Below are 27,809 nucleotides of genomic sequence, written 5' to 3'. Positions count from 1 at the left end.
TGTGCACTTACCTGTGGCATCCTCTGGTCCCTCCAACTCTGTGTGATGGGTGGGGGGGGGGGGGGGGGGGGGGGGGGGGGTGCTAACAGTCCAGCCCATCCCTTGCATTCACCCCTTGCACTGCCACGCATTCCTGACCCTCCAGAGGAAACTGGCAAGCAGGCCACAGAGCATGGCAATGGGGGAAAGGAAGCCTTGGAAAAGGGCTGCGAAGGTGACAGGTGGCCCAAGGTTAAGTCTGGGAGGGGAGTTATCACACAGAGTTGGAGGGACCAGAGGATGCCACAGGTAAGTGCACACCCCTGAGGTCAATGCCCTGCCCTGACTGCCCTACCCTAGTTATGACTGCTCTGAAGGCTTGACTTCAGGAAATGTCTTATTAGGGAAGTGACTGAAACCTTCTGGAAGACCAAAGATGAAGCTAAGCAAAGGAAAAAGGATCCTATCCAAAACCAGTGAGGAACATGGCAAGTTTACTTGTTGCTTTTCTAAAAGGCCCCTGTTGGTTCAACTGGTTCGGCTGAATCCCATCCAGCCCTGCCCCAAATGCCTTTTAGGACTGGTCAGACTAAATAAAGGGCAGCTAGCCCTTCACCGCTCTCCAGAACCAGGGCCAATGGGAGGAGGTTTGGAGAAAACAGCTGACATTAAAGGCTTTCAATTTCCCACTCAAAATCCAAGAATTCAATAGTCGACCTAAATTCAGATTAACAGCATACATTATCATAGAAATTATTTTTGAACACCCAGTACTGAAATTCACGATGATGTCCCTCCTTCAAGGATCCCCTGAAACTTCAAATTAGATGAGTCAAACTGCCTTAATGGAGAAGAAAGAAGTTGGGGGGGGGGAGGGGGGAGAGAAAGGGGAGAGAGGAAAGGAAGGAAAGGAGGGAGGGAAAGACAAAAGAGGGAGAGGAGGCAAAAAAAAGAGGGTGGGGAAAGGTGGAAAGGGAAGAGAAGGGGAGGAGGGGCAAGAGGAAGAAGGGAGGAAGAGGGAGAAGGAAACGAGAAGGGGAGGGAAGAGACAGGAGTTGGAAAGGCAGCTTGGTATGATTTGAAGATCAAGTCATTTTTTTGTTCTTCAAATGCTCACAGTAGTTTGCAGAATACATCCTAGATGTAGGGGTTCCTTCTAATTAAACAATGTTGTCCTAAACTAAGTTGTAGGCTTAAGTATGGATACTGGCAAAATCTGCCTTTAAAAAAAAAATCCTAGCTTATTAATATGACCAAGAAGGACAATGATCAGTGTTGGAGGGATTGGGACACTAATGCTATGTTGGTAGAGTTGTGAAGTGATGCAGTCATTCTGGACAACTATTTGGAACTATGCCCGAAGGGCTACAAAACTGTGCAGTTTGATCCAGAAATAGCACTGCTGTGTCTTTATTCCAAAGAGATCAAAGAAAAGGAAAAAGATCTACACATACAATCATTGTAGCAGCTCTTTTCATGGTGGCAAAGAACTGGAAATTAAGGGGGTGACCATCAATTGAGGAATGGCTGACCAAGTTACGGTACATGACTGTGGTAGGGTACTACTGTAATATAAAAAATGACGTGCAGGATGTTTACAGAACAAACTGAAACTTCCACGAAGTCTTCCATGAACTGATGCAAAGTGAAATGAGCAGAACCAGGAGGAATATAGCAATACTGTATATAACTTAGCTATTCTCAGCAATACAATGATCCAGGATAATCCTAAAGGACTCGTGATGAAAAATACTATCCATCTCCAAAGAACTGATGCTGTCTGAATGCAGATCAAAGCATACTTTCTTTTCTTTCTTTGAGTTTTCTTGCACAAAATGACTAATATGGAAATGTTTTACATGACTGCACATGTATGCCTGTAGTGGACTGCTTACTGTCTCAGGGAGGGAGCAGAGAGGGAGTGACAGAATATGGAACTCAAATTCTATCTATTAAATTCTATTTAAAAAAAAAAACCCAAAAGCTAAAAATTGTTTGTACGTGTGAGGAAAAAATAAAATAATATTAAATTTTTTTAAAGGGTTAAACAAAACCCTAGCTTATTCAGACAAACTTACCTGCATCAATTGAAATTGCAGGCTGATGTGGAGTGGGGGTTCCAGCTCCATTTTTCACAAGGATAAGATTGAGGAGGCACAATGAGACAAGTATCCCAAAGACCTGATGCATTCAAAGGACTACAAGCTATGGGCCCAAGGTGTGGTGCTACAGCCTGAAAAAGGTCAGTGATGTTGAGTGCATCTGGAGGGAGCAGAGCTCCCGGGACTAAGGAGAGGACTGGCCCACTGTCCTCCCCTTTCTGTAGACCTCATCTCCAGTCCTGGGCACCAGTTTCAGAAGGGCATGGACAACCTGGACAATGCCCAGAGGAGAGTAAGTAGAATGACGAAGAGCCTTGACATTGGAGGATGTTGGTTTAGCCAGCATTAAATAGCACTCAGGCTGACTGTAGGTGAAAGGCTGCCCTGCGGAGGAGGGAACTGGACTTGTCCTGTGCAGCCCCAGAAGAAAGGAGCAGGAGAAAAAGAGGCAAATTTAGCCTCCAATGTTAAGAAAAACGATCTGACAGGCTGCCGGCGTGCACTAGGCTCCCTATTCCTGGAGCCTGGCTTCAGAGGAAGGCCAGACAGCCACTGAGGTGTGTCAGAGCAGACACTGCTCTTGTGTTTGGTTGGACTGCACAGCCATAAAGGCCCTTCCAACTCTCAAATTCTGGGGCTGGCAACGATCATTTAAACTGTAACAGGATGTTATTACAAAGTATGATTAAACAGCGCATTAGGAAAATGTAAGCCAAGTCACCAGGTGCAATGAAACCACACAACTGTGTTAAACATTTTAAATAAATACTTTAAACAACTTTCAAATCTACCTATTCTAGAATGTGATTTACCTCTTGTCACAGTTAAATATTTGAGCTACCACCATCAGGCATGAGATGCTCGTAAAGGAGTCCTGACCTCCCAAAAGAGCTTGGACAGCAGGGTGACCAAGCCCTGAAGGTGAATCTGTAATGGCTATTACTAACCCACAGACTCCTGGCACAAAGACAGATTCCACCCCATCCTTTTCTTTTTTTTTTTTTGAAGAGGATGGCCTTATATCTTGTTTCTCCAGAAGCTAAAAAATATAAATATTACTAGTCTGGGGAGAGAGTTATTTCCAAAATAAATTCAGTAGTTGTAATTTGTCCACATTTTCTTTGTTCTGGCTTACCTATTAATTTCTAATTAAGATGGGAAATGTTGTTTATTCACAGCATAAAGATAAAAATAAATGCTCACTTACACATTTATTAAAATAAAAATTAAGAAGAAATTTTTCCTTTTATAACTTTTTATCTATCTGTGTAAAGCTATATACAATTGTCATCTATTTGATGAGTACATATTTTAGTCATTAGAAGATTATGTAAACATTTTGCCAACAGGGCTACTCTGAGATAAAGAGAGGTTAAGAAATTGAAAAATAGTTCTAGCCAGCTAAAGAGATCTAGTCATGACTGTTAGTGAATTTTTCCCAAATAAAAATAGCTTTTACTTGCATGCTCCCCATTACAAAAATAAAGGCAAATATACACTTCAGCTTACACTCCATTTTATTTGATATAAAACTTTAGGGTTCTTTTGGTCTCGTTGGGGGCTGTTGGATTGTTTGGTTTTGGTTTAAAAAAAGGTAACCTACTCAAATTTCCAGATTTGGAAAATACAAAAATGAGATGACCTGGTGAAAAGTCCCTCAACAGAGCCCATCTCGTCCTCTTTCATTTACTGCCCCTGGCAAAGTGGAGCAAGGATTTCCAGAGCATTTTGCTGGACTTGGACACTTATAAATTATTAGCAAGCAGTTAAGGGTAACCCCTTTGCAGCAAACCATACAAAAGACATTATCTAAGATAATGTGTATCCTCTTACAGAAATATACTTGGAGAAAAGAACTTTGGAAATAAGCCATTAAGCACACCGTAGGAGTGATTCCCAAAGGGCCACTTTCCCCCTTCCAGCCCATCACCGCTTCCCGGTGGCCCTTTCCCCAGCATCCAGCTCTCCCAGGTGCAGGATGAGCTGCCCCTCTGGTGACGACTGCTCTTCAGATGCATCTGCACAAACACATGAAGACAAGTGATGAGGAAGAAAACGGGCACCAGGACATAGTAGGACTCACAAGAAGGGTCCTGAAAAGCATGCGCAGCCATCTCAGCGACGTCCAATACCGCAACTTTCTGTCTTGCCCTGTAAGGGCCAAACCCCCCATGCACACAGACAGGATCAGCAGCTGGGGGCGAGCAGGGCCTATGGGCCATTGTAAATACAATCCCCGGGCTGCATCTGCTGCCCAGACACCTCTGTGAGGAGATATTACCATGATCGATGCTGTGCAAACTTCCCCCCTGCTACAACATCACCTCCTCCCCGCTATAACATCAACCCCCCCCGCTACATCACCTCACCCTGCTACATCACCTCCCCCCCCACTACATCACCTCCCCAACTAAATCTGGCATGTCGTTCTAGCTGCTAACTAGGCTTCATTCGGGGCTAGTCCCACAAGAGATGATGCCTGCTTTCCAAGGCCCAGCCTTGCTAAATCTGGGAGGCCCATCACAAATGGACCGGCCCCCTGAAGATGAATGAGCTAGCTCTATGACAACCCTTGAAACAAGGTTACAAATGTTAAGAGTTAAAATGCAATGTTTTACAAGTAGCTAACTGAAATTTCTTTAAACCTCCGAAGACAGATGAGTAATAAATACAATGTTAACTGAAACACAGACCTTAAACCATGGAGTCTGTTTGGGGCTAATTTTGAAAAGCAAATGGATTCCTAGTGGACCAGGCCCCTTCAGATCATAGTTCAATTAAATCCAAATCAAATCAATTTTCAATCAGAAACAGAACTTTTCTAATGGCTTCAGTAGGCCAAGCTAACCAAAAGAGCCCTAAATTTTAGGTTACGCTATCTTAAGGCATTTTAACATCAACTAAAGAACATTTGTGGACATCAGTTAGCAACATTTAGAAAAAAACCAAATGCCTTCTTTTTACTCTTGAAGCATTTAAAAGGTCACCAGAAGAGACAGAGAAAAGTTGGCAATCTATGACTGTCACCTTTTCCTCCCCATCAGAAAGCAGAGATGCTAAGCCATGTAAGGCAGGAATACTACAAAGAATAAAATCCATTCTATCTGGAGGGGAAACGAATGATTACAGAGATGGTTACAAGAATGGGATACTGAGCAACCAAATCTGAGGAAGGTAGTAGGACCTCAGAAACCACGAGGTCCACCCTACTCATGTCACAGATCAGGACCCCAAAAGGAAGTAACTTGGTCAAGGTCACAAGGGGTGCCCTGACGGGCAGCCAGGGTGCAAACCCAGGTCTTAGGATGCCAAGGTCAAATGGAGTTTTAAATACTTCCTAAGAGGGACCAGAAGCCTTTTCATGTGATAGAAAGTGAAGCTAGAAAAGTGACAACCGGCATCTGCTCAATTTAAGCATTATGAGCAGCAGCCATTGACATCTCCAAGGTAGATAATGGACAGAAGTGGGGCTTTGAGAAACTCACGTTTTCCAATGAACGGTTTCCCTGGCAAAGCTGGGTCTTGTCCCTCTGCTTGAGCACATGCAGACAGACACACACACACTGCAAAGGCTGCCCTGAGGCGCCACATGCCACAATTGTAACTAATTCTCAGTAACCCGAATGATTCTTGGCCTCACTCCTTGTCATCCAGCAGGGGACAGACCCAGAGAAAGCTCAAGAACAGTGAGAAAGGCCATTAACTGGCCCTCTGCATCAGATTTTGTAAGTCTCATTGTAAACGTTGGGCCTTACTTGAATGTCATGTTTAGGCTAAACGAGGAGGGCTATTTTACAGATAAGGCACAGCCAAGCAGAGAAGTACAATCCTCAGGTGACTCCACTTACTAAACCTATCACAAGTCTTGTTAGAGTTCAAAGACATTGAGCCATCTGTGCCCATCACCACCTAAGTGCCAACACAGTGTTCTCATGAGCAGCTTCCTAACTATCTACCACTGGGGTCCAGGCTCAGCCCACCACCCTCCAACACACGTGGTCAGGGGCTCCATGCTAAGAAGCTGCTCTATGTTAAAACATTTCAAGACTCACTCTGTCCTTGACAATGGGAAAGAAGGTCTTCACCAAGTTAGCATGAAAGTTAAGCGGCCCCACAGCCCACTGTTAACAGGTCAACAAATGAAGGACACACTCGCCACTTCTTGCCTTCAAACACTTACTTGGTGTGAGTCTCCTTGGACAGCTCTAGCCTCTGTCTGGCGGTATAATTAAGGGTACCTCCTACAACACAAGAAGGGAGAAGACCCTCCTTCAGAGCAATGCTCACACCCAAGAAACAAAAGCAAGCTCCTAACGGGCACAGGCAGCCATCTACTCCCACCACTGACTCAGGAAGTGCCTGGGGACCCCCCAAGGACTGCTCCTCACAGTGACCCTGAGAGGCAGGAGGGCAAATATCCTCATTACAACTCAGTCAGAGAGTAGCAGGGCGGGCCTTGAAGCCGGGCCTAACCCTAAATTCAATGTTCTCTTCATCATACCAAAGACACCACATGCTATGTAAGTATGTGCATATATATACATACACACATATGTAAATATAACTGTATTCCATTCAATCCTACGTGTGTGTGTTGGTCTACAGTTAGAATATGTATATATGTGTGTACATTTAAGCATTCTTTTGTAGGACTGAATTGGATCATATAAAATCAAGTCCATTAACATCCGCTAAACACAACTGGCGAGGCGCCACCAAGAACCTTTAGATGGTGAAACGGCTCCTCTGATAAAATGATGAACATTAAACAAACAGGTGCCTTTTGTTAAAGGAGAGGTGGAGATGTGTCCCTCTTCACGGTGCCACTCAAAATGACAAGATGATAGAAAAGAAGAAAACAACTCTGCACAAGGTGCGTATGCCCTAACGTTCCCCCACCCCCCAGGGTGGCAACGTCTGATAAGGAGACGTTGTATTCCAGGGGATTTATTTGGCAACAAACGGAAGCACTGACATTTTAGGGCAGGCAACAAACACGATATGGCATCCAAAACATGAGTATATAACTTCTAGCAACGCACATACACAAACTAAGACAGAAAAACTACAGGAGATAAAAAGAATTCTCATCCACAGCAACATCATGGCAAATTATCAGAACCAAAAGCACCCAAGGCTTTAAAGTCTTCTGTAATAGAAATGCCTCATGCTTGAACATCACCTTCAGAATGACATTCCAAATGCACAAAACAATTAGTGGGACAGATTATGAAAAGAGGGAACAGATTTATTGGAATACTCAATCCCAGAGAAATCCCCCTCCCCACGCCCCAACTGCACCCAGAATCCAGAGAGCAGCTTAATTACATCAAAACATTACCTCGAGTACAATCCACCACGTACAGCAAAACCACTGCTAAAAATGACACTAGGAGAAAAACAAGAGATGGGAAAAGTCTTTTAAGGAAACACTGCAGCACATTACACCTACAATCACCAATTGTGTCTGGAGCTCACGGCTCCTCTTCCCAAGGAGCCGCGGGGGGGGGGGGGCCCTCAGAGATGGCAAAGCACCAAGATCCCCTCCGCCATCACCCACACCCACTCCTGAGTGCTGACACTGTGGCCAGCCCGCAGAAAGAGTCGTCGTGCTGTGGTGCACTAAATGGAAGTTTAGGACTCTGGTCTGTGAGCTAACTGCCATTTTTTAAATGAAGGGATTAGTATCCCAAATCTCAGAGGGAAGTCACCAGCCCCTCCCCTCCTAGACCCCAGGCCTCCAAACCACCCCCCAAAGGTACGTTTTCCACCACGTCCTACAGGAGCAAACAAACCTCAATACAGCCAGTGGATAATTTCCTACAGTTTGGCCTCAGGAACAAAAGAAACCTTCCCTTACTTATCAGGAGACCAAAAAAGATTCCAAAAACATTCATTATCAAGCACTTACCAGAAACACAAGCAATGAAGAATATTTCCAAAAAGAAATACCCCCAAAGATCCAATATTTCACCAGCAGCAATGGACATCAGAGCCAGGCCAAGATTCTGGATGGACTGCATGCTAAGAAAAAAAACTCAAATATGTAAGTTTTCCACCCAGATGATGCAAAAATGTTACTTAAGCGCAAAATTACCAACATGGACATTTGTAAACACAATACATGAAATTTTTATGAAGGACACTATGCCCACAAGTGTCCCACAATACAGGGAGTCATCCTGCTTCCTGCACACAGGCCCCAGATGACTTCAGGCTCTGCTCCAGACACCCCGCCCTCCAGGAAAGGATGCTTTGGCAAGGAGGCCGACGTGCCTTCTGCACCTGGCAGACCCTGGTGACTCCAGGGAGGAAGACCCTCGAGTGCGAAAGGGAGAGCAGGGCCCAGCTCCTTAGGGCGCTCCTCAGGAAAGTGTGGCCTTGGACACTCTAACTATGAAGAAAGGGCAGTCAGGCCACCTCTTCTGCTTCCTGATGCTGTCAGGATGGAACCTGGTTAAAGAGGCCCTGAGACAGTCACCATTCAAATGTGTGATGAACTGAAATGCACTACTTTTAAAAATGTCTTTTTAACTGACACCTTTTGTCAAATTTCACAATACGGTAAGACCTTCTGTAATTCAAAACCCTGGGTAGCCAGGTTTTAAGGAGAGCTGTGGGTTAGTAAGGGACAGCTAGGTGGTGCAGTGGATAGAGCATGGGTTTGGAATCAGGGAGACCTGAGTTCCAATTTGACCTCAGACACTTGCTAGCTGTGACCTTGGACAAGTCACTTAACCTCGTTTGCCTCAGTTCCTCATCTGCGAAATGGGGACACACTGGAGAAGGAAATGGCAAACCACTCCAGCTCTGCCAAGAAAACCCAAGGGAACAGTCCATGGTGTCACGAGGGGTCAGCATGACTGAATGAATGAGCCCCCACCAGGGGAGAACAACATTTCGAAGGGCTTTTCCAGGAACTACGCCCTCAGAAAGCCTTCTATTTCTCGCCTTCTGAACAGAGTGCACTGACTATGACCTCATCGTTTCCTTGGTGACTCGGCTGCGTGGGGCCGAGGGTGCGGGAAGGAGGAGTGAGGAGGTGCTGCCCCAGGGCTGGCTCTGCACCCTGCTCTCTGGAGGGCCCTGACATGAAAGCGCAGGGAGGCAGACGCCACCGGAGGGCCTGCAGAAGGGAGGAATCCAGCTGCAGCGGCATGGTCAGAGAACGCAAGGCTGAGCCCTTCTCACACAAAGGAAAGCCATGCCTTGTGGATGTCGGGGTTCTCTGACATGTGCGCTGGGAGCCCACCAGATAAAGAGGCCAAAATGACCGTGTGGACACAGGCTGGGACCATCCTCGAGGGTTACTTAGCCCACAAGGATCCAGGTATCACCCCAGAGTCAGGATATTGGTGGCTAATTCATCCTTCTTACCCCCCTTAGGGACACTGTCTGCTGGTGGCTTTTCCAGTGCGCACAGGGGACAAGCCTGCCAAGAATCCTCAGCTTTCCTTCTCTGGGGGCGTTGTATGTGGAGGGGCCTGCCCCATTCTCTCCACCACCACATGTCATAAACAAAGCCACCTTGGGGCCCTGATGTATGGCCTGTGTGGCCAGGACCCAGTCAGCAGCACCCCTGGCTCCCGCCTGCCTTCTATCTCCCGCTCCACGCCAGCCTCTTTCACAACTTCGTATGCCTGGCCTGCTCAGATCAGGCGAGGCGCTAGCACCAGTCACGTGGCTCGGGTGCGGGCAGCCAGTGACTCCCAACATTCCTGCTGTTTTTAGGGAACATGGACTTCAGTCTGCCTGCCTCGTTAGATCTAACACCTGCCATGCAAGAATTCGTACTTAGCTATCCAAGTCACAAAATTCTTCACCTGTGACATGAGGAAAGCTGCAAACTTCTGAACAAATTTCAGGCCAAGTAACAACAATGGAATCTTTAATGTCCTCACAAGATGTCAAGCCCCAAGTGATCCCCACGAAGGTGCAGCATGGACCACGAGATCTCCTCAATCAAAGCACATCCTCTGAACACACTTCCCCTGAGGACACCAGGCACTAACCACAGGCCGGGCTCCGCTGTTCCCCAGCATGGCATTAACCAGAGCTACCATCCATGAGCACATCCCCACACACTTACAATTGGTAAGTAACAGGTCAATTCCAAAGCCTTTAAAAACTCCATGAGGCCTGAAACATTCACACTAATTTAGCTTCCCTCTGACAAGAGCCCACAGAACCAAGACTTAAGCCTATTAAGTCTTTAATTAACTGGTGGGAGGGGAGGGGGGCTGCCAAAGCAACCCACAGCTGGCTTCATCCCATCAGCTCCATCAAAATGGTAGGAAAACACCCAGTGAAAAGGTAGGAATTCTCGGAGGCCCAGGTGCCATCCCTGAGATGCCTTCCTTTGGGAGCTCTGCCCTCAGCATAAGTTCTCTCGAGGGGGTGAGGGGGCCCTGACTAATGTCCCCAACCTAGAGCTGTCCATTCCTCCTCTCTGGGGATGTGGCTCCCATCTCCCCATCTCCAGCACGTCCCTGCCATGGCCACATGTGGTTGGAGACTTGTATGGTAAGAGATGGTTTTCTTCCTGCCAGCTACTCATCTAAGTCATGAGTCATCCAAGGAACTGGATAAAGCCTGGCTCCCGTATCACAAACTGAGGAACAGCCCAGGCCCCAGAAGAACCTTCGAGTGGTTCCATGCCATTGATACTTACAAGCCATATGCAGTCCCCAGCTGATGTTCAGGAATAACAAAGGCCACCATTGGCCACAAAGCACAGGCAAGAAGGGAATAGGAGACTCCAAGGAGACACTATGGGAAACAGCAACGGAAAAAGAAGCCTTTAGACCCAGACAGTCATAAAAAGGCATTTGTTTCTCTTTGTGACGTTTCCAAACCAGGAAAAAAAAACATGACTAAAAGCCGACTGAGGTTTAAAAATTCACATTATAAAGAACTGATATGTAAAAAATGTGAGACTGACACCAAATTCGTATTAAAAATCAAGTTAAAGACCCGTTACCCCTTAAGCCCTGGGGCAGCGGCTCAGCTCACTGTCAGGAACCAGGAATTGTAACTTGCTAACGGCGTGATGGATTCGCTGACATCCACACAGCTCCTGCCTTCTGGCCTGGTGTCCAAAAGCACTAGCACAGAGTTAGGCCCCTGGCTAAGCAAGGAAGCAGAGCTGATGGGGTCTGTGTGGAGGCCAGAGCCACACACGAATGGTCAGCAGCAGGCTCTAACCAAGTGACAATTCCGGGCATAGCCAAGAAAGGACAATCACACCAGTGCTCCTCCATAAGTGCAAAAACGGAAGGTAAAATCGGAGCCACTTTTTCATCTAAAAAACATTCTTAAAAGAAAAAAAAGCGCCAATCTAAAGTGGTTTTCACTGTTGGAGTGGAGGCCCATGTAGCAGACCACTGCAGCCGCCCCCTCTAAAAACATCTGGATTCACACAGAAGCCATCTCTAAACGCCAGAGATCCTCGTTTGGACCCACTGAGAATAAAAAACAAAGCATATGATTTAAACGCTCCCTCAAACTGCATCCCATGACTTTTACCAGCTTCTTCTGACAAGGCAGAGGGCGTGGCCTCTGAAAGGCTGAAAAGGGATTTCTCTCTACACTTCACTATAGCTGCTGCTGCGGCTGATGATGATGATGGTGGTGGAGGCTCCCACGTATACTCCTTGCCTGGCCCTGTGCTGAGTGCTTAACTAAAACCATCATCCCCTTTGGTCTTCATGAGAGCCGTGAGAGGTGGGTGCTGTTATGATGCCCATTTCTGCAGATGAGGAAACTGAGGCAGAGTTAAATGACCTGCCCACAGTCATACAGCCACTAAGTGGCCAGATCTGAAGGCAGAGCTTCCTGACTCCAGGTCCAGCGCTATGTTCACTGGGCCATCTGGCTGGTCAGAGATTATGCTCTGGAACAAATCATTAACTGGGTCAACAAATATAAAAGAAAATTTCACGTTTCGATATTATACATTTTACATGGAAGCAAAAAGCAGCAGATGGACATTTATGAAGGCCCCACATGCCAGACACTGCACCAGGCACCAGTTACCAAGACTCATGAAAAACTCTTTCTTTCCTCAGGGAGCAGGTGATGTCCTCAGCTGAGAGGGAGGGCCAATGTAGGAGACATGAGAAAACATGGGCAAAGCCTCGTGGGGAGTCTGCTGTGCGAGGCCTCAGCACAAGAAATCAGCTGTTACCCCTCCCCACACAGACCCAGCCTTGCACGTCTCCCACAGCTGATCGATGTCAGCCAGACCCAGAGTTCTGAAGGTTCTCACAGAAATCAGAAAGCATCTTCCCGGGGCTCACATTACCATGGCAATCCACGGATTCCAGAAGGTAAACGCCAGGATCGTATGGGAAGCCATGGTGGCCACGACCGCGCACAAAACCCAGAAGATGTTCCAGCCTACTTTGTCCACCATCAGCCCGAAGAGGGGAGACAGAGGAGCTGAGATGACGTACACGATACTAACAGAACAGGAGAGAGGGTGGGAGGGAATACAAGACACCCAATGAATCAAAGGCAACAAAAACAGCTTCCACTCTAGGCTAAACAAAGCCCATCTGCCCTCAGAGAGACCAGACCCATGTCAGGCTCCTCCACACCCCCAGCCCATCAGACAGACACACTGACCAACAACCACCAACATTAGCAACAAGTAAACGTTCCATTGAGCCAATACCTGTTAATTGCACTTGCTTCCTGTTCGGATACTTTAAATTTCTCAATGAAGAAGGCCCTAAAATTGACAGGGGTTGGGAAAGAGAAATGAAAAGGAGCATTTTTAGGAAAAACTTCATTTGTCAAAAAAAGGCAGACTGCAATAACAAGGTTTTTCGTTTTCTTTTTTTTTGCTTTTTGGAGAGCAATTGGGGTTAAGTGACTTGTCCAAAGTCACACGGCTACTTTTTGTATCAAGTGTCTGATGCCGGATTTGAACTCAGGTCCTCCTGACTCCAGGGCTGGTGCTCTATTCACTGCACCACCTAGCCGCCCCAATAACAAGTTTTCCATGTGATGACATTTAAGTGTGAGGCACCGATGGCCAGTGCTGCCCCTTCCCTCCACCTGGGTGGCCGGGCCTCAGGGCCCTCATGCCAAGGCCTCCAGGCTCCTCCCATCTCAAACTCCACGAGCCTCTGCCCCTAAACTGACATAAAATGAGGCTATCTTCAGAGTCTACTGAATATGAATTTTGAAATGTATAGGCTAAACTTGGGAGACACCTAATTATCTGAATTAAACAAACTCCTTTCGATTCCCTGACCACTTCTGAAACATTTAAGTTGTAAATGTTCAGGAAAGAAGAATTTAACATCCAAAAGACTGCCCTAATTGACTTCTCCACTTCATGAAACCAACCTCTGTGGGAAATTATTTTAAGCCATAACATAAATGCAAGAGTCACAAGTTGCTCTGTTCACGTAAATGAAGATGTGAAACTCGAGAGACCAGACAGGGCCAAGAAGCCGCAGCTCTGTTCAAACCAAGGCTCAGCAAGGCCAGCCCATCTTCCTTGCCCCTGGTCTGGCTCAGAGCTCCATCAGCTTCAACTCGCTCAAGCATTTTCTTTGTGACTTACTCTGGAACTCTGACCCATAGCAGCCACAAGGGCAAGGGATCTGCAGCCCTGAGGTCAGTGTGGCTCCCTTAGAAGCTTCTTGAAGAGAGAAAAGAGGGCATTTTGGCTCCTCTTTGCCTCTCTAGAGCACTGAATGAAGTAGGCCCGTGACAATAAGGTGTTTAATTTAATTAATGCTGAATTTGTCAGTCTTCCTATCTACAGAAGAGACATGCTAAATCTGAAATCAAGATTTAAACAGAATCAATTATGACAGTCAATATTACAAAGGGTTTTCTCAAAATTACCTACAAACACTAACCCAAGGCTAACAAAATTACCTATGCATCAAACTGGTGCTTACAGTTTTTTATCTCCCCATTTTTCCACAATCTAAGCATATAATCCACATCTAAGAATGCAAGATTACTGACTAAAGGCTCGTTTGTGCCGGATCCAGGAGCACAGAGAGAGGGCGCACCTCTCCCTGAGGAGGCCGAGATGCTTACTTGCCAAGTCCGATAAAAGGAAACACGGCCACATAGTAACACGCACAAGTCACAAAGATGAGCCACAGGGACAGAGAGAAGTCCTTCATGTCTGTCAACTTGATAACTTCACCTGGAGAACAAGAACAGAATCACAGCCTCTCTTCTGCCTTTGAGATTTTACTTCTTCCACATGTAGTTAAATCATCTCTGAGCCAAATACATTCCTAACAATATCTGTGGAGTAATCCAAATGCATGTAGGCAGCCTGAGAAGATGAAATGCTCCAGGGAGGTTATCTCCTTTGCAATAATTATTTTGAAAATATTCTATTTACAATACAAGGCTTAATAATAACATTTCTGATCAAGTTTGAACAAAAAGTATCAATGTTCAAATTAGACAATAAGAAATGGATCTTGGAAGTGAAAACAAAAGCCACTGTCATTTATTAAGCCCCTGTTCAGGCAGCCCACTAAGCAGCCTCCCCACAAAATCCTCCCCTTATAATCCCCAAACCCAGGGTTAAAGGCTTACCAGTTTTCCCCTGTTCTTTATGAAGGATTCGTTCAGCTCTCCAGTCCAAGTAGCCAAGAATCAATGCGCAGATTAGTGAAAAGATACATGTTACACCCCCTGAAATAAAAGCCACGAATCTAAATCTGCCAACTAGACCGAAGTGACAAAAAGCAGGGCTAGACATTCATAAAGGAAACCGCCACTAACCATCCTCCCAACAAGAAGCTTCCCTGTCATTCTAGAAGTGTCTGAAAAGACAAACTGAAGGAGTCAGGGAAGACCCCCTGGATCTGGGGCTGGGGGGCTGCTACAGACTAGTAGCCTTCATCAGGATAGCCTTAGGCTTAAAGTCAACCAATCCCAAACCCTTAAGGATAACTGCTAATGTGAGAAAGGCCAAGTCGTTACCTTTCTCTGGCCACCTCCGAATTCACCTCCCCAGCCAGCTGCCCACTAGAACGCCTCACTGCTCTGCAGAAACACATCTCGCCAGCCCAGACCTGCCTTCTACCTCCCATCAAAATGCCCATTTCCTGAGCACAGCAGGGCCACCTAGGGACTGAAGTGTGATTAAAGTAACTGAAGTAAAGGAATGAATGAGAGTCAACTGTCCCAAAGGGCTTTGCCTTTGAAAGAGCTACAAGACCCAACGCATCCCTAACTAGAAATCTACATAGCGGTTTTTGGAGGCTTAACATCCAAGTTTTGCCTACTCCTCTTAGCAAATCTATTTAAAGCATCAACATGGCTGCCCACCCCAATCCCACCTCCCTTCACTGCCCAAAACCCTGCACCATTTGAGGCTGGCTAAAACAGTTATCATCTGGGGAGAGAGCACAGCCAGTCTGCCAGAAAGACACTGATCCCCAAAGGAAGTACTTCACTGTACACACTCCTTTGCCCAGGCTATGTCCCAATCTCTAGAACTAGAATCAGCCTGGAGCTGATCAAAGGCCCTACTGAACACGTCCCTCCCTTACTTCGAAGAAGCCCCTACAAGGGAGGCAAAGCCAGGATTATCGGCTCCACTCTGCAGATAAGGAAACAAAGGTCAGAGAGCTGGCTTGACTTTCCTCTGGTCATCCAGCAAGGAAGCAGCAGGAGCAGTACAGATGTCCCCAACAGCAGACCTGCTGCTATATTCACAAAGTGACAGATTCACTAACCGATCATAAGTGTGATGCCGAGGGTTGTGTGACCAGGTAAGTGAAATAAAGCTTCTATTCTGGAATACAGCCATCCCATAACGTTCAGGTTCACTGTGCTCCCCTAAAAGGTGAAAAGAAGTCAATTGGAGTCTCTAGTCATACCAGACTTTAAAATACAAAAAAAGGACACAGGAGCAAATTAAGCTTCTGTTAAACCGTAAAAGCAGAGAGCAATATTTTCGATTTCTTTTCCAAGTACCTTTTAGAGGGGTGAGTATGGGGAGGATTAAAAACCAAAGAAACACACTTTGTTCTAGGTCTTTTTTAAAGCCTTTCCTGATATCATCAAAGAGGGAATATTCACACAAGGGGATTTCACTTGTTTAAAACCTTCTGAAGCAAACAGCCAAGTGTTGAGTGACTCTGCTTCTGACGCTAAAACACAATGTGAGTACTGAACAGAGAGCATGAGGTACAAGTCAGCCTCGCCTCAAAAAAGAAGCACCTATGCCAAGGAAGCTGGGCTTCCTTTTCTAACTGACGAAGCTGCATATGGGCTTGAGGAGAAAACCAGCACGAAGCCTCCCTTCTAGGGGATGAGGGGAGTCCCAACATCACATGACTGGCATTCTGTGTGCACCTGCAGGGACAGCCACACCATGGCGAGATGCTGCTAGGAGTCACCGCTACAGTATGGGGTGGCGCTATCACTCTGAATGAATGAAGAAACTGAGCACGAAGGCGGCAGCCCTATTCAAAAGCTTATTGTCATTTACTCGTTGGGATGAAAAAAATCAGGATGTAAATCATGAGAGTGGTGAGCCCGTGGCTTTGCCCGTGTGGGGCGTGTACACAGAGATAAAGCATCCACACTGCCCGTGTGGGGCGTGTGCACAGAGACAAAGCATCCGCGCTGCCCATGTGGGGCGTGTGCACTGTAACTGCATCTCTGTCTTACACAAACCCCCCTCTGATAAAACTAGCTGAGACTAGAAGCCCCCCAAGGGCAACAGCAAAGCCATTCTGTCCATTCTGAGCCCACACCGTGAATCCCACAACAGAAACTACTGTTTTTGTTCCCAATCAAAGAATGCACTGGCAGAGTCTACAAAGAAGGGTGGCTCACACGTGTCCAAATGGGTTCTGAGCCAATCCCAGCCCTGTCCTTTTGTTTAAAGCCTGGGTGAGTCTCCCCTCTCTCAGAGGCAGGGCTGTGCCACTGTTTCCACCCCGGCCTAACTCGCCCTCTCCCACACATTAATGTCAAACCTGGCACGGACACCCAATCGGCTCATCCCATTCCAGCTGGGAGCTCCAGGCTGAGCGGGCCTCCAGCCCCCACCCACAGCGGCCCCATCCCCCATCTGTCCACATACTGCACTACCTATCACCAATCATTAAAAATGACCACGGGCGGACACACACGAGATAATTAGGACAAGCCAGGATGGCTAGACAACAGACACTATGCCCAAGAGCCTCCGAATGAGCAGCAACCCAACGGGCCTAGACCACGAAGAGTTCTCTGAAGGGTAATCTATAGAGAGACCTCAGGGCCCAGACGCTGAAAACTGCTGCCAGGCCTCAGGGGACACTCGCTTTGTCTATGCTCCCGCCCGAGGCAGCTGCCAAACATGGCGAAAACAAGAGGGCCCTCAGAATGGCGCTGCCCATGGAGAGGCTGGGCAGGACAGAGCTGCCGCACTGGAAGGGGGCAAAGAGAAAAGGATTCCAAGGAAAGAGGTCACTGAGGCCAGAGGGCAGAAGAGCAGAAAAGGACCCCGGGGTGAGGAGCGTCTGCTCAGATGGGTGGGAGGGCAGGAGAGGAGGGAGATGGGTCACTGAGCCCTGCCCAAGAACCCTGACCGGCCACAGGCCACAGAGGCTTAGAGGTGAACGGATCTCTCTGATTTCATGCGGTATTATTTTACGCAACATCTCAGGCAGGTGTAAGGCACCTCCGCTCGGCACCATTAGAGCTAGACAAAGAAATGAGATTCTTCAGAGAGAGGAAATGCTGACACACCCACAAGAACTGACCTCCTTCCAAAAAAGCACATGTACACGCACGCACACATGCATGTACACACGCACACACACATACACCTATGCACATACACACGCATGCACAGGCATGCACATGCACGCAAGCACACACGTGCACATACACGTGCATGCACATGCACACACACGCATGCATGCACACACATGCACACACACGCACCACTGTTCCCAACCACTACTAGGAAAGACTCTACTCAGGGCACAGAGGGCCCTGCTGCTATGGTTCGGTCACCAGTTGTGTCCAGCTCTCCACAAACCCATCTGGGGCTTTCTTGGCAAAGACACTGGAGTGGTTTGTAATTTTCTCCTCCAGCTCATTTTACAGATGAGGAAACTGAGGCAGAGGTTAAAGTCACTTGCTCACGGTCACACAGCTGGCTAAGTGTCTGAGATCACATTTGAACTCGTGTCTTCCTGGCTCCAGGCCCAGCACCCTACCCCCTGAGCCACCCGGATGCCTTCTACAGAGGCCCCTGCACCAGCTGGAGGGAACAAAATCCAGGGAGGGAACAAAAAAGGTGTCAGAAAAGTCTGCCAATACTGCAGAAGCAATGCCCATTTCTACTGAAAGCAGGACATTAAGGCAGATTCAGGAAGAAACAGCCAGGAAAACACCTGACCACTGCATTTCCCACCCAGGACTTTGCGTGACAGCTGCCATGGTCTCTCTCTTGGGGCTTCTCGGGGCCTATTTCCTCGTCTATAAAATAGCAGCTCATCCACATGATTTCTGAGGTCTCTTCCTAGTCCATGATTTCCTCCTTGGACTGAGGCCATGACTTCCTTCCTACGAAGGGCTTGGGGGAGCTGGCTGGAGGTGTGTGGGGTGGCTTCTGAGACACTTGTCAGGATTCAAGACAGAATTTGGTTTGGTTTCTGCTTTTTCCATAAATATTGGGAAGCTCATGATTAGAAAGAAAATTAGCAGCCTGAACCCTTAACTAAACCTTAAGGAACAGTGGAAAAGGGCCCAATAAAATTACAAAACTATGAAGAAAAGTAAGTGTGATGCAAAAGGCACCAAGATAAAGGCACCAAGATCATAAGGGCCCAGAGCTGAACAAGGAAGGATCCCCTCCAAGGCACTCCACAAAGGTTGCCCAGCAAGAGGAAATCCGGGGCCACTGCTAGTCACTCGAATTTTCTGAACATCTTTCCTCACATCAGCCTTCAGTCAGACTCTGCAAGGCCACCTAGTGCCCGTAGCTATGCCCTAGGGGCTGGGCAGAACAGCGCCCTCTTCCATGGGACAGTCCTTCTAATACCTGCAGGCAGAAGACAGGGCTTCAAGATCTTTTCTTCCAGACTACCCCAAGCTAATACAGTTTGAATCATTCCCCCAGGGCATCATCTCAAGACCATCATTTTATCCTGCTGCCCTCCCTGGATGCTAGTGACTTACCTAGGCTCTTCCTAAACTGTGGCCCCCAGAACTGCACCTAAAAATCAGGGAGGGTCCCACAGGACCATCACCTGCCTAGGCTTGGACATGAGGCTGCTCATGAGGCCATCGATTATGTTGGCCTCTTGGCCGCCACATCAAACTGCTGAATGCGAAGCTGATTTTTTTTTCCCAAGAATAAAAGATTTCAGATTTAACTCTATTAAATTTCATCTTATTGGACTGGGTCCCAGAGTCTAGCCCAGGCACATAAAAGGATTTTCGTCTACATTTTTCACAGGCCACCCAACATACAAGCTGTGTAGGCCTGGCCTAGCCCGATGAGATCTTTTGGGCACCCGACTACTGCATTCCTACTACTTATGCATCATCTATAATCTGACAAGCCTCTTTCTAAGCCTTAATCTCAGTAACTGATCATGTTTGGCACAGGGCCAACCCCAAATCCCTGAGACGCTCCATCAGCAATTCTGCCAAGTCAATACCAAACCATGAAAAACATTCTTTGGGTCTCCGTCATTCAACCAGTTTCAAACACACCTAACCTCTATCATCCAGCCCAGATCTTTCCACCTCATCCACAAGGACAGCACAAGACATCCTGCTAAAGCCTTTGCTAATAATATCCTGGTAACTACATCTGTGGCCTTACACCAATCTCGCCCAGGAACCCTGTCAAAAAGAAAATGAGGGTATCCTGGCATGGACTAGCTTTCGTGAAGCCACATTGATTCTTTCCAAACGTTTACCAACCTTCCCTTGGACAACAAGCTCTAGAATTCTGCCAGAAAAAAAAATCCCATTCACCAGCCCACAGGATGCAGACTCCACTCTCTTCTTGCTGAAAACCCAGGTGACGCACCTCTCAGATCCTGCAGTGTCCCTGCCGCTCCCAAGCCCTACCACCTCTCAACAATTCCCAACAGAGGCTCAGCAATCTCATTCAGCTCCCAGGATAGAGTCTATGCATCATGAAGAGTCAATAAGGCCTCTCTCCTCAACACCTTAGTTATCCTGAGCCTTGACTCCACTCTGGTCATCCCTCGTTTCCAATCCAAGCACCATCCCGCTTGGCAAAGCAAACAGAATACTGTAAAAGGGGGGCGCTCTGCCTTCCCCCACCATCTGCTCCCACACTCCCGTGGCCCACCTAGCCAGCCGCTGAGCCCTGAGGCAGCTCTGCTTGCTTGCAGCGACAACCTTCGTGAAACACGTCGTCCATCCCCTGCCCAGGCTTTCATCTCCTATGTCCAACCTTTGAAGAGTTAAGCTGACAAGTTCTCTGGATGTCCACAGGGAGGCTCAGTCATTTCATTTAATTCTTTATGGGCTTCAGGGCCATCTTTTTTGTCCTATTACTGCCTTGACTGGGGAACAAATTAAAGAAAGTCCAACACTGACATTCTCTAATTCAACTACAAATGCACAGGGTGGGGAATACCTGGCTGACCTGAACCATGTGAGACTCAAAGTCCTGGTGGACATGGGGGCCAAGCGCAACTCAGCTGCCCACAGAGCCCACAGTAATTTGGGCAGGCCTTCCAAATCGTGTCCAGGCCAAAGAAGGGACTGGTGAGTCCTCAGGGCTCTAAGGGCCTAGCTGGCCAGAGCCAGTCAGAGGGAGCAAAGACAAAGGGAGAGCAGCTCTGAGCACTCCAATGAAGAGAAATATGGAGACTAACACAGAAAGGGTCGAGTGCCAGGAAAGCATCACATCTCAGGAACAACTCAGGTAAATGATTTCCAGGGATTATCTACTATTTGATAGCCCCAGGCCCACTGGAAGTCAGGTAGCAGGAGGAGATCAAGAGGGTGAAAACTGCAAAGACCCATTCAGATGCTAGAGAAGCAAGAACTTTCTTCAAAAATAGTTGTTGGCTTTTACAATGGAGGGGAAGGGGAAGAGGGGAGGGAAAGGAAGCAAACCCTACTTTCATCAGAATTGCCTCAAAGAGGGAATAACCTACACCCCCCACTGGGTATAGAAATCTATCTTACCCTACAGGAAAACAGAGGAGAAAGGGATAAGTGTATTGGGGGGGGATAGGGGGGCAAGGGCAGTGACAACGGAAGGGAGAGTAGACCGGGGGAGGGATTGGTGAGAGGCAAAACACTTTGGAGGAGGAACAGGTAAATGGAGAAAGAATGGAATAAACAGGATGGAGGGAAAAACAGTTCGCAGCAGTAACTGAAAAAAATTGTAAGCAAGTTTCTCTGATAAAGGCCTCATTTCTCAAACATATAATATGACTATTACAGATATGCTTTGCATGACCACACATGTATAACCTATATAATCAAACTGCTTGCCTTCTTAATGGGGCAGAGGGAAAGAATTTGGAACTCAAAGTTTTGTTGTTGTTTTTTTAAAGCAATTGGGGTTAAGTAACTTGCCCAAGGTTACACAGCCAGTTTTGTGTGTGTGTGTATGGGTGTGAAGTATCTGAGGCTGGAACCAATCCCAGGTCTCCCGACTCTGGGGCAGCCACCTGGCCACCCCTGGAACTCAAAGTTTTACAAATAAATGTTAAAAATTGTTTTTGCATGTAACTGAGGAAAAATAAAATAATAAATAAAAGCTAAAAAAAACCTGAATAAATTACCACAAAAACAGAGAATTTCTCATCCAACAAAGATTAGACAATTTAGTCATAAGTGTGATCAGGGGAATGCCTGTACCAAGAAGGATGAACTGGAAGGTCTCTCCAACACTAAATAGCTTGACATGTACAATGTTTTACATATTTGAAAAATGGTTAAACGTTTATAGCAAGTAACTACTTAAAATACTACAGAATTTCTAAAGAAATTTCTCATAAACCAAATGTTAATAATTTCATATGTTTGCATATATAACACTTAAGAAACCAAACAAAAATTAAAAATCTTTTAATGATTTATTAGCTTTTACTCACTAACACACACACACACACACACACACTCTCTCTCTCTCTCTCTCTCTCTCTCCCTCCCTCCCTCCCTCTCTCTGTCTCTCTCTCTCCCCCCGCTTCCCTCTCTCTGGTCTATAAAACCCTATAAGGATAAGGATACTAGTAAGCACTAATAAGACTAGTGCTTTACTGTCTAATCTACTTGAGCAACACAGCCTAGTCAGAGCAAAAAGTGTGTGAGATACTGTCAGTGAAACATTCAACAGATCAGAAGCATTGTCCTACTCACAATTCTAGCCATGCTAAGCTGGAGTCCAAATACCAGGTTTAATTCTTTGCCCTTAAACCAACTCACAGCATAGGTATTTTGTGCAACTGCTAAGGACTCCCCACCAATCCTAAAAAGAGAAAACGCAAGTCAATCATTCAATTTGACATTTATCACGTGCCAACTCTACAAAAATGCATCTCATTAGCAACACAAAGATGAAAGGGGCAGGGAGAGGCCAAGGTAAATGTCCACTTACACTGGCCACAAATCACAACCTAAGTGCATCAGAAACATTCTGACGGGTGCAGGAGTGATCTGAGAAGGAACTACAAGGTGGATCTCAAAGAAGAATTCTTAGAAGAGAAAGATTTCAGAAAGGCAGAGAGAGATGTACCAAAAGATGGTTTTGAGCAGGGCTGCTGGGGGAGCAGAGACAAGAAGACTGGAAATAAGACGTGGAAGGGCGGTGTGCAGGCCAGCAGCCATGGGGTCCAACTCAGAGACAGACTCTGCAGAGGCGCGCAGATCCATGTAGAAAGCCACAAGGGGGCGCTGTCTATGTTGCGTTGCATTCTTGTTTTGTGGAGCATTTCCCAATTACACTTTCATCTAGTTCTGCCCTAGGAAGTTCTGCTGGCCCAGTTCAACATCTGTTGTAGAAAATTCATTTATAAAAGCCAGGCTGAGGAACATATGTGTCTTCTGATAAGCAACAGGAACCTAATGATGACTCTTCGACAGCAAGATGACTAGACTTCTATATCGGGAAGATCACTGTGGCAGGTGCATGAAGGAGGAATTGGAGGAGACTGGGGGCAGAACCCTCAGGAAGCCACTGGGATAGTCCAGGGATAATGAAGAACGAGGGCCCAGACCACAAGTACCGACCAAGAAGGACAGATGGGCCTGGCGAAGAGCGATGCGGGGCAGAGAAAGCGCAGCTCAAGGCTGCCCCTCCCACACTTCACTCCAGCTCCTCAATGCTCCCATCATCTCTCCCAGGCCTGCACTTATCTTAGTCCTCTCTCCAATCCCTCATTCCTCTCCTCTGCCACTGCCAACCCAAATGGCAAGCCTTCCTCAAGCCCTGCTCCACCACCTTCCTCCTGTGTCACCAGAGACCACCACTGGCTCTTAAGGCAGAGTCTCAGCCTGGAGGGATCTGTCCCCCAAAGACCAGGTCACACAAAAGGATCGTTAGCAGAGGACTGGCCACAGCATCACAGAAATGAAACCACCTGTTCTTGCATCACTCATAGCTCCTGCTACTAAACCACTGAGGTTTACTTTGAATTTTTGCAATGCACACATGCCACATAACCTGCCAACTACACAAGCCAAACCAGCTCATCTTCAGCTCAATCACCTTCATCGGGCTTTGCTACCAGCCTCCTCTGGTTTTTCCCTTTAGTGTTCTCTCCCCTCCTCATCTCTTCCCATCCTAACATCCTCCTTACAATGAACTATTACTTTAGATTTCTCCCCACACACTTTCCCTACACTACAGTCTCACTCCTTCACCTCATCTTAGAATTGTTCTTTGGTCACTTCTCATCTGCCTTATTTGTACAACTGGCCTAGCAAAGCCACAGAAAGGCCACAGGCTGCCCTCCCACCCCCACCCCATTACGTATTCTGGTTCAATCAGCTACTGACCCATTCGCTGCCCCCTGAACTCGGTGCTCAAGCTCAAGCCCACTCCTCATGGGAAGCCTTTCCTAATGCTCCCCCCACATGCTACCACACACTTTCTCCAATTTTTTTTTTGTACTTTCTTATCTGTGAATGTGTTACAGAAAAGCATGTGAGTGTGGCATTTGGAGTCGGAAAGACCCAAGTCTAAATCCTACCCTCACCCACCATGTCTGTGGCCCAGCCAGTCCCTCTCTGTGCATCAGGCAGCTCTCTATGCAGACACAGACAAGATGGAGCACTGGTGAAAAGACTTCCTACATGCCGTTTACTGTGCTGCAAAATCCTCCTCTCTACATACGGGCAGGTGGCCCATCTGCAGCAAAACAGAAGCTCCTTGAAGGAAGGGCTGTTCCATCTTTTTTGTCTGCGCACTCCTGAACAGGTTTCTGCACGCAGGGGGTGCTGAGTCCTCCTCCCCCCACCTCTTTGCCAGTGCTGGGTATACACAGTTTTTTAAAAATGCAAACTCAACTGATCCCTCCAATGGTTTTTGAATATAGGGACCCTCAGTCCCCAGGATAGAGCCCTTTACCAAATATCCCTATATGTGAATGAGATCTCACCAGGCTATAATCAAATGCCTTGGATTTCCAAATGAGGCTTACTATCTTCCTGCCTGAAGACAAAAAAATAAAACCTCTAGCAGGAAAAGATGGCTAACTGCAACCAGGGCAGGGGCAAGAACTACAAAGATTTCCTTTATGTTCACACCCCATATGATGAGCAGACACATCAATACTTCACCTATTCTTTAAGGAAAAAAAAGAGGGTGGGGAATTAGAGATGTTTTATTTCCTTCTTGGTCTTTAGTAAGGGCAGGTAAGTTTCATATGCTTTATATAATTCAAAAACTGACAAAGATAAAAAGAGAAAATTTTCAATAAAATGACAGCAGAAAAAATTAATTAGCCACTGAGAAAAGATGAAATGATCTCTAACTTACCCAAATATAAATCTCCCCAACTGCATCAGCCAAAAAGCATTAACTATTGCACCCAAGGCAAAAACGACCTGTAATACAAAGATTCTTTTAGCAATCCATAAACGATAGGTGGTCTCCTGCAACACAGAGAATGAAGAAATGCCCCGACCTCTACAGGAACAGAAGTGTCTATCACAACCCTCTTAGCAGGTAAAGCCTAAGAAATTCCCTGAGGAGGAGAACTGAAGTAACTGGCCAGAATCAGACAACTAGAGTCAAAGACAAACAGTGAATTCTGGTCTTCCTTACTCCCAGCCCAGCCCTCAGTCAGGCCCTGCTGACTCAATGAAATATACTACAATCATTTAAATATGAAAATATCAGACCAACTCTCCTCAAACTGAAGGCAGATTCAGAGTCTGTATCCATAGCTCACATCTGGCTGGGTAGAGAAGTATTCATGGCATTTTAAACATTCATTGATTCAGGCAAGAATTCCAGAGCCTCCCCCAGTCCTCCTTACCTGTCCAATACAAACAATGAAGCTAAATAGGATGGAGCCCCGCCTAGAAAGAACGAGTTGAGAACAAATTACTATAATCCAATAACCAAGACTTCTATAAAATTCAGTTCAACTTTCATTACCAACAATCTCTCCATTTTCTCAAAGAAACATCAGTTATTTTTAATACAGAGGAAGATTGTTCTGGTGGCCAAAATTTCTCCAGAAAATTCTGAAGGATTTAAGAACACCAAATTTTAATCTAATTCACCCTAACTTCTTTAACAAAATCACAGATGAAACTTTACAAAGTTTCTACCTTGTGAAAGTCACACAACCTTTATTGACACTGAAATGTCAGGTTATGCAGACCTGTGGTCACCGCTGGTTTATCAAGCTTATTCATCAATACACATAAAATGAAAAAATACAGGTTAAAACAAATTCTGGTAAGTAAAATCAAGTTCCCCCCAAATTTTAAACTTAAATTACTTTAGGAAATGAACAGTAAAGACTCAAAACCCACGCCAGAGAAATACAATGAAACATAAACCAACCAGTTCTGAATACAGCCCTGAGGACTTTTCAGAAAAGCCTTAATCGCATCCATCACAACAGCTACAGAGTACTAACCTCTCCCATAGGCTTGCTGCCCTCTGAGACTTACCGGATCCCAAACACTCGGTCTATCAGAAATCCCCCAAAGAAACAAAGAATCACATTGGGCCAAGAGTACCAGGAGTACAGAAGCATGAAGGCCGCCGTGTGTATCTGCATATCCTAGGAGGAGAAGATGCCAACAATCACGTTAGTTACACTTTAGGCCACAGCCTGGCAACAAACAGGTCAGGCCTACCGAACTCTGGGGAGGAGAAGCCTCGATCCTCTCTCTGCTAAAGGTCCACCTGGGAAACTTCAGTCAGACATACATACATACACACATGTTTACATACACAAACGCACACATGTATGTGTATGTTGTCGTCCCTTCCACATCGCAAGAGCTAGCAGCTCAGTGCCCCCCACATACCAGAGAAGAAGTCTGAATCATCAGGCATTAAGAGATAAAGGATGTGGATGTCATACACCACCACACACAGTTTGTGCCTCCGTGCCCTCCGCACGCGCCGCCCCGGACCCCCCTCCTCATGCCCACTCACGATGCGCTCATGCCCGATGGGGAAGGGGATGGCTGGGCTCCCTACAGCTTTCAGACAGCCTGAAGCGGCCCCCAGCTCCCACCATACACACGACCCCGCGAGGTCTGACGCGCCCCGGCACTGGCCCCCCGCCGGTCAGTCCTGCGCTGCGCTACCGAGCCCGAGAAGAAGGGGAGATCCAGACTCACCCCCTGGATCTGCATCTGGAGCGCGGCCGGGTTATCGTAGCAGAAGTAGCTGCCTGCGGAGAGCGAGAGTTGCAGACCTGGCACCCCTCCCGCCCTCCTGCTGGGGATCCCCCCCCCCCCCAGCCCCACCCCCCCCCCCGGGGCCCCCCCCCCGGCCCCCCCCCCCCCCCCCCGGGGGGCGGCGCCCCCCCCCGCACCCCCCCCCCCCCCCGCCCCCCGCGGGCCCCCCCCCCGCCCCCGCCGACCCCCTCCCCATCCGGACAGGCCTCTGGCCCCCCTCCCCTAGCGCTGAGCCAGAGCTCCGGGAGGGGGAGAGGACGAGGCCGGGGGCACAGAGGCGACCCCGCAAAGACCAGCCCTGTCGGCTCTTAGGTCCGCTGCTGGGGCCAGCTTCCCCCCCCCACCCCCCCGCCCGGCCCACTCACCGAAGCCCAGCAGGCACATGAAGGCCAGAGCCAGCAGCCGGTGCGCCAGGTGGGCCGGGTCGCAGAGCGCAGACAGCGGGGAGGCCCCGGCCCCGGGCTCGGGCTCGGCCCCGGGCTCCGGCAGCTCCGACTCCGGCTCCGCCGCCAGCAGAGTTCGCTCCCCATCGTCCTCCTCGGCCATGGCCCGGCCGCAGCAGCGGCTGCAGCCTGTAATCACATGACACCTCGGGCCGGCCGGGTTTCGATCACGTGCCGAGGCCTGTCACGTGAGCCCTGGCGTCAGGAAGGCGGAGTCCCGTGCGGGGGCGGGGGCGTTGGGGGCGGGGCGAGGAGTGAGGAGTTGGTGCCGCGCCACAGCGACCCCTGGAGCCTGGCGGAGGCGCCACGGCGGTCCTGGAGGCGGCCCTGAGGAAGCGGCTGACGAGTCACGTGTCTGCAAGGAGGCGGCGCCGCGCCACAGCGCCCCCTGGAGCCCGGGGGAGGCGCCCTATGGACGCGG

The 27,809-nt window shown here is 47.7% G+C and overlaps 1 protein-coding gene across 3 annotated transcripts; it reads right to left on the bottom strand.

Moving 5' to 3' along the window:
- Positions 1 to 3,580: 3,580 nt before the first annotated feature.
- On the bottom strand, positions 3,581 to 27,570 carry MFSD1 (major facilitator superfamily domain containing 1). Of its 3 annotated transcripts, XM_069083474.1 has the most exons (16): positions 27,311 to 27,568; positions 26,886 to 26,938; positions 26,205 to 26,317; positions 25,559 to 25,601; positions 25,057 to 25,124; positions 22,437 to 22,545; positions 15,809 to 15,911; positions 14,661 to 14,759; positions 14,145 to 14,256; positions 12,757 to 12,813; positions 12,385 to 12,541; positions 10,753 to 10,850; positions 7,993 to 8,105; positions 7,423 to 7,470; positions 6,262 to 6,322; positions 3,581 to 4,099 (listed from the first exon to the last, which is right to left on the bottom strand). In XM_069083474.1, the coding sequence occupies exons 1-16, from the start codon at positions 27,489 to 27,491 to the stop codon at positions 4,090 to 4,092; spliced, it is 1,425 nt and encodes a 474-aa protein (XP_068939575.1). In that variant the 5' UTR covers positions 27,492 to 27,568; the 3' UTR covers positions 3,581 to 4,089. The 3 variants fall into 3 exon arrangements, with proteins under 3 accessions (XP_068939575.1, XP_068939574.1, XP_068939576.1); XM_069083473.1 differs by lacking the exon at positions 6,262 to 6,322 and having other exon boundaries at positions 27,311 to 27,570; XM_069083475.1 differs by lacking the exon at positions 3,581 to 4,099 and having other exon boundaries at positions 6,258 to 6,322; positions 27,311 to 27,569.
- Between the last annotated feature and the right edge of the window lie 239 nt (positions 27,571 to 27,809).

This window comes from Petaurus breviceps, unplaced genomic scaffold (genome assembly GCF_028583685.1).
Source record: "Petaurus breviceps papuanus isolate PSGF00001 unplaced genomic scaffold, PetGlider_PUasm1.0 173, whole genome shotgun sequence".
Lineage (NCBI taxonomy): Eukaryota > Metazoa > Chordata > Mammalia > Diprotodontia > Petauridae > Petaurus > Petaurus breviceps.
The sequence above is the reverse complement of the archived record's forward strand: the minus strand, read 5'-3'. Positions and strand labels throughout refer to the sequence as shown.

Excerpts from the sequence above, each read along its gene's own strand:
- MFSD1 (XM_069083473.1), bottom strand. The coding sequence starts at position 27,491 with ATGGCCGAGGAGGACGATGGGGAGCGAACTCTGCTGGCGGCGGAGCCG. Across the intron at positions 26,318-26,885 it reads TCCAGATGCAGATCCAGGGG|GATATGCAGATACACACGGC; the intron begins GTGAGTCTGGAT and ends TTCTCCTCCTAG. Across the intron at positions 14,760-15,808 it reads CGGCATCACACTTATGATCG|GGGGTGTAACATGTATCTTT; the intron begins GTTAGTGAATCT and ends CTTTTATTTCAG.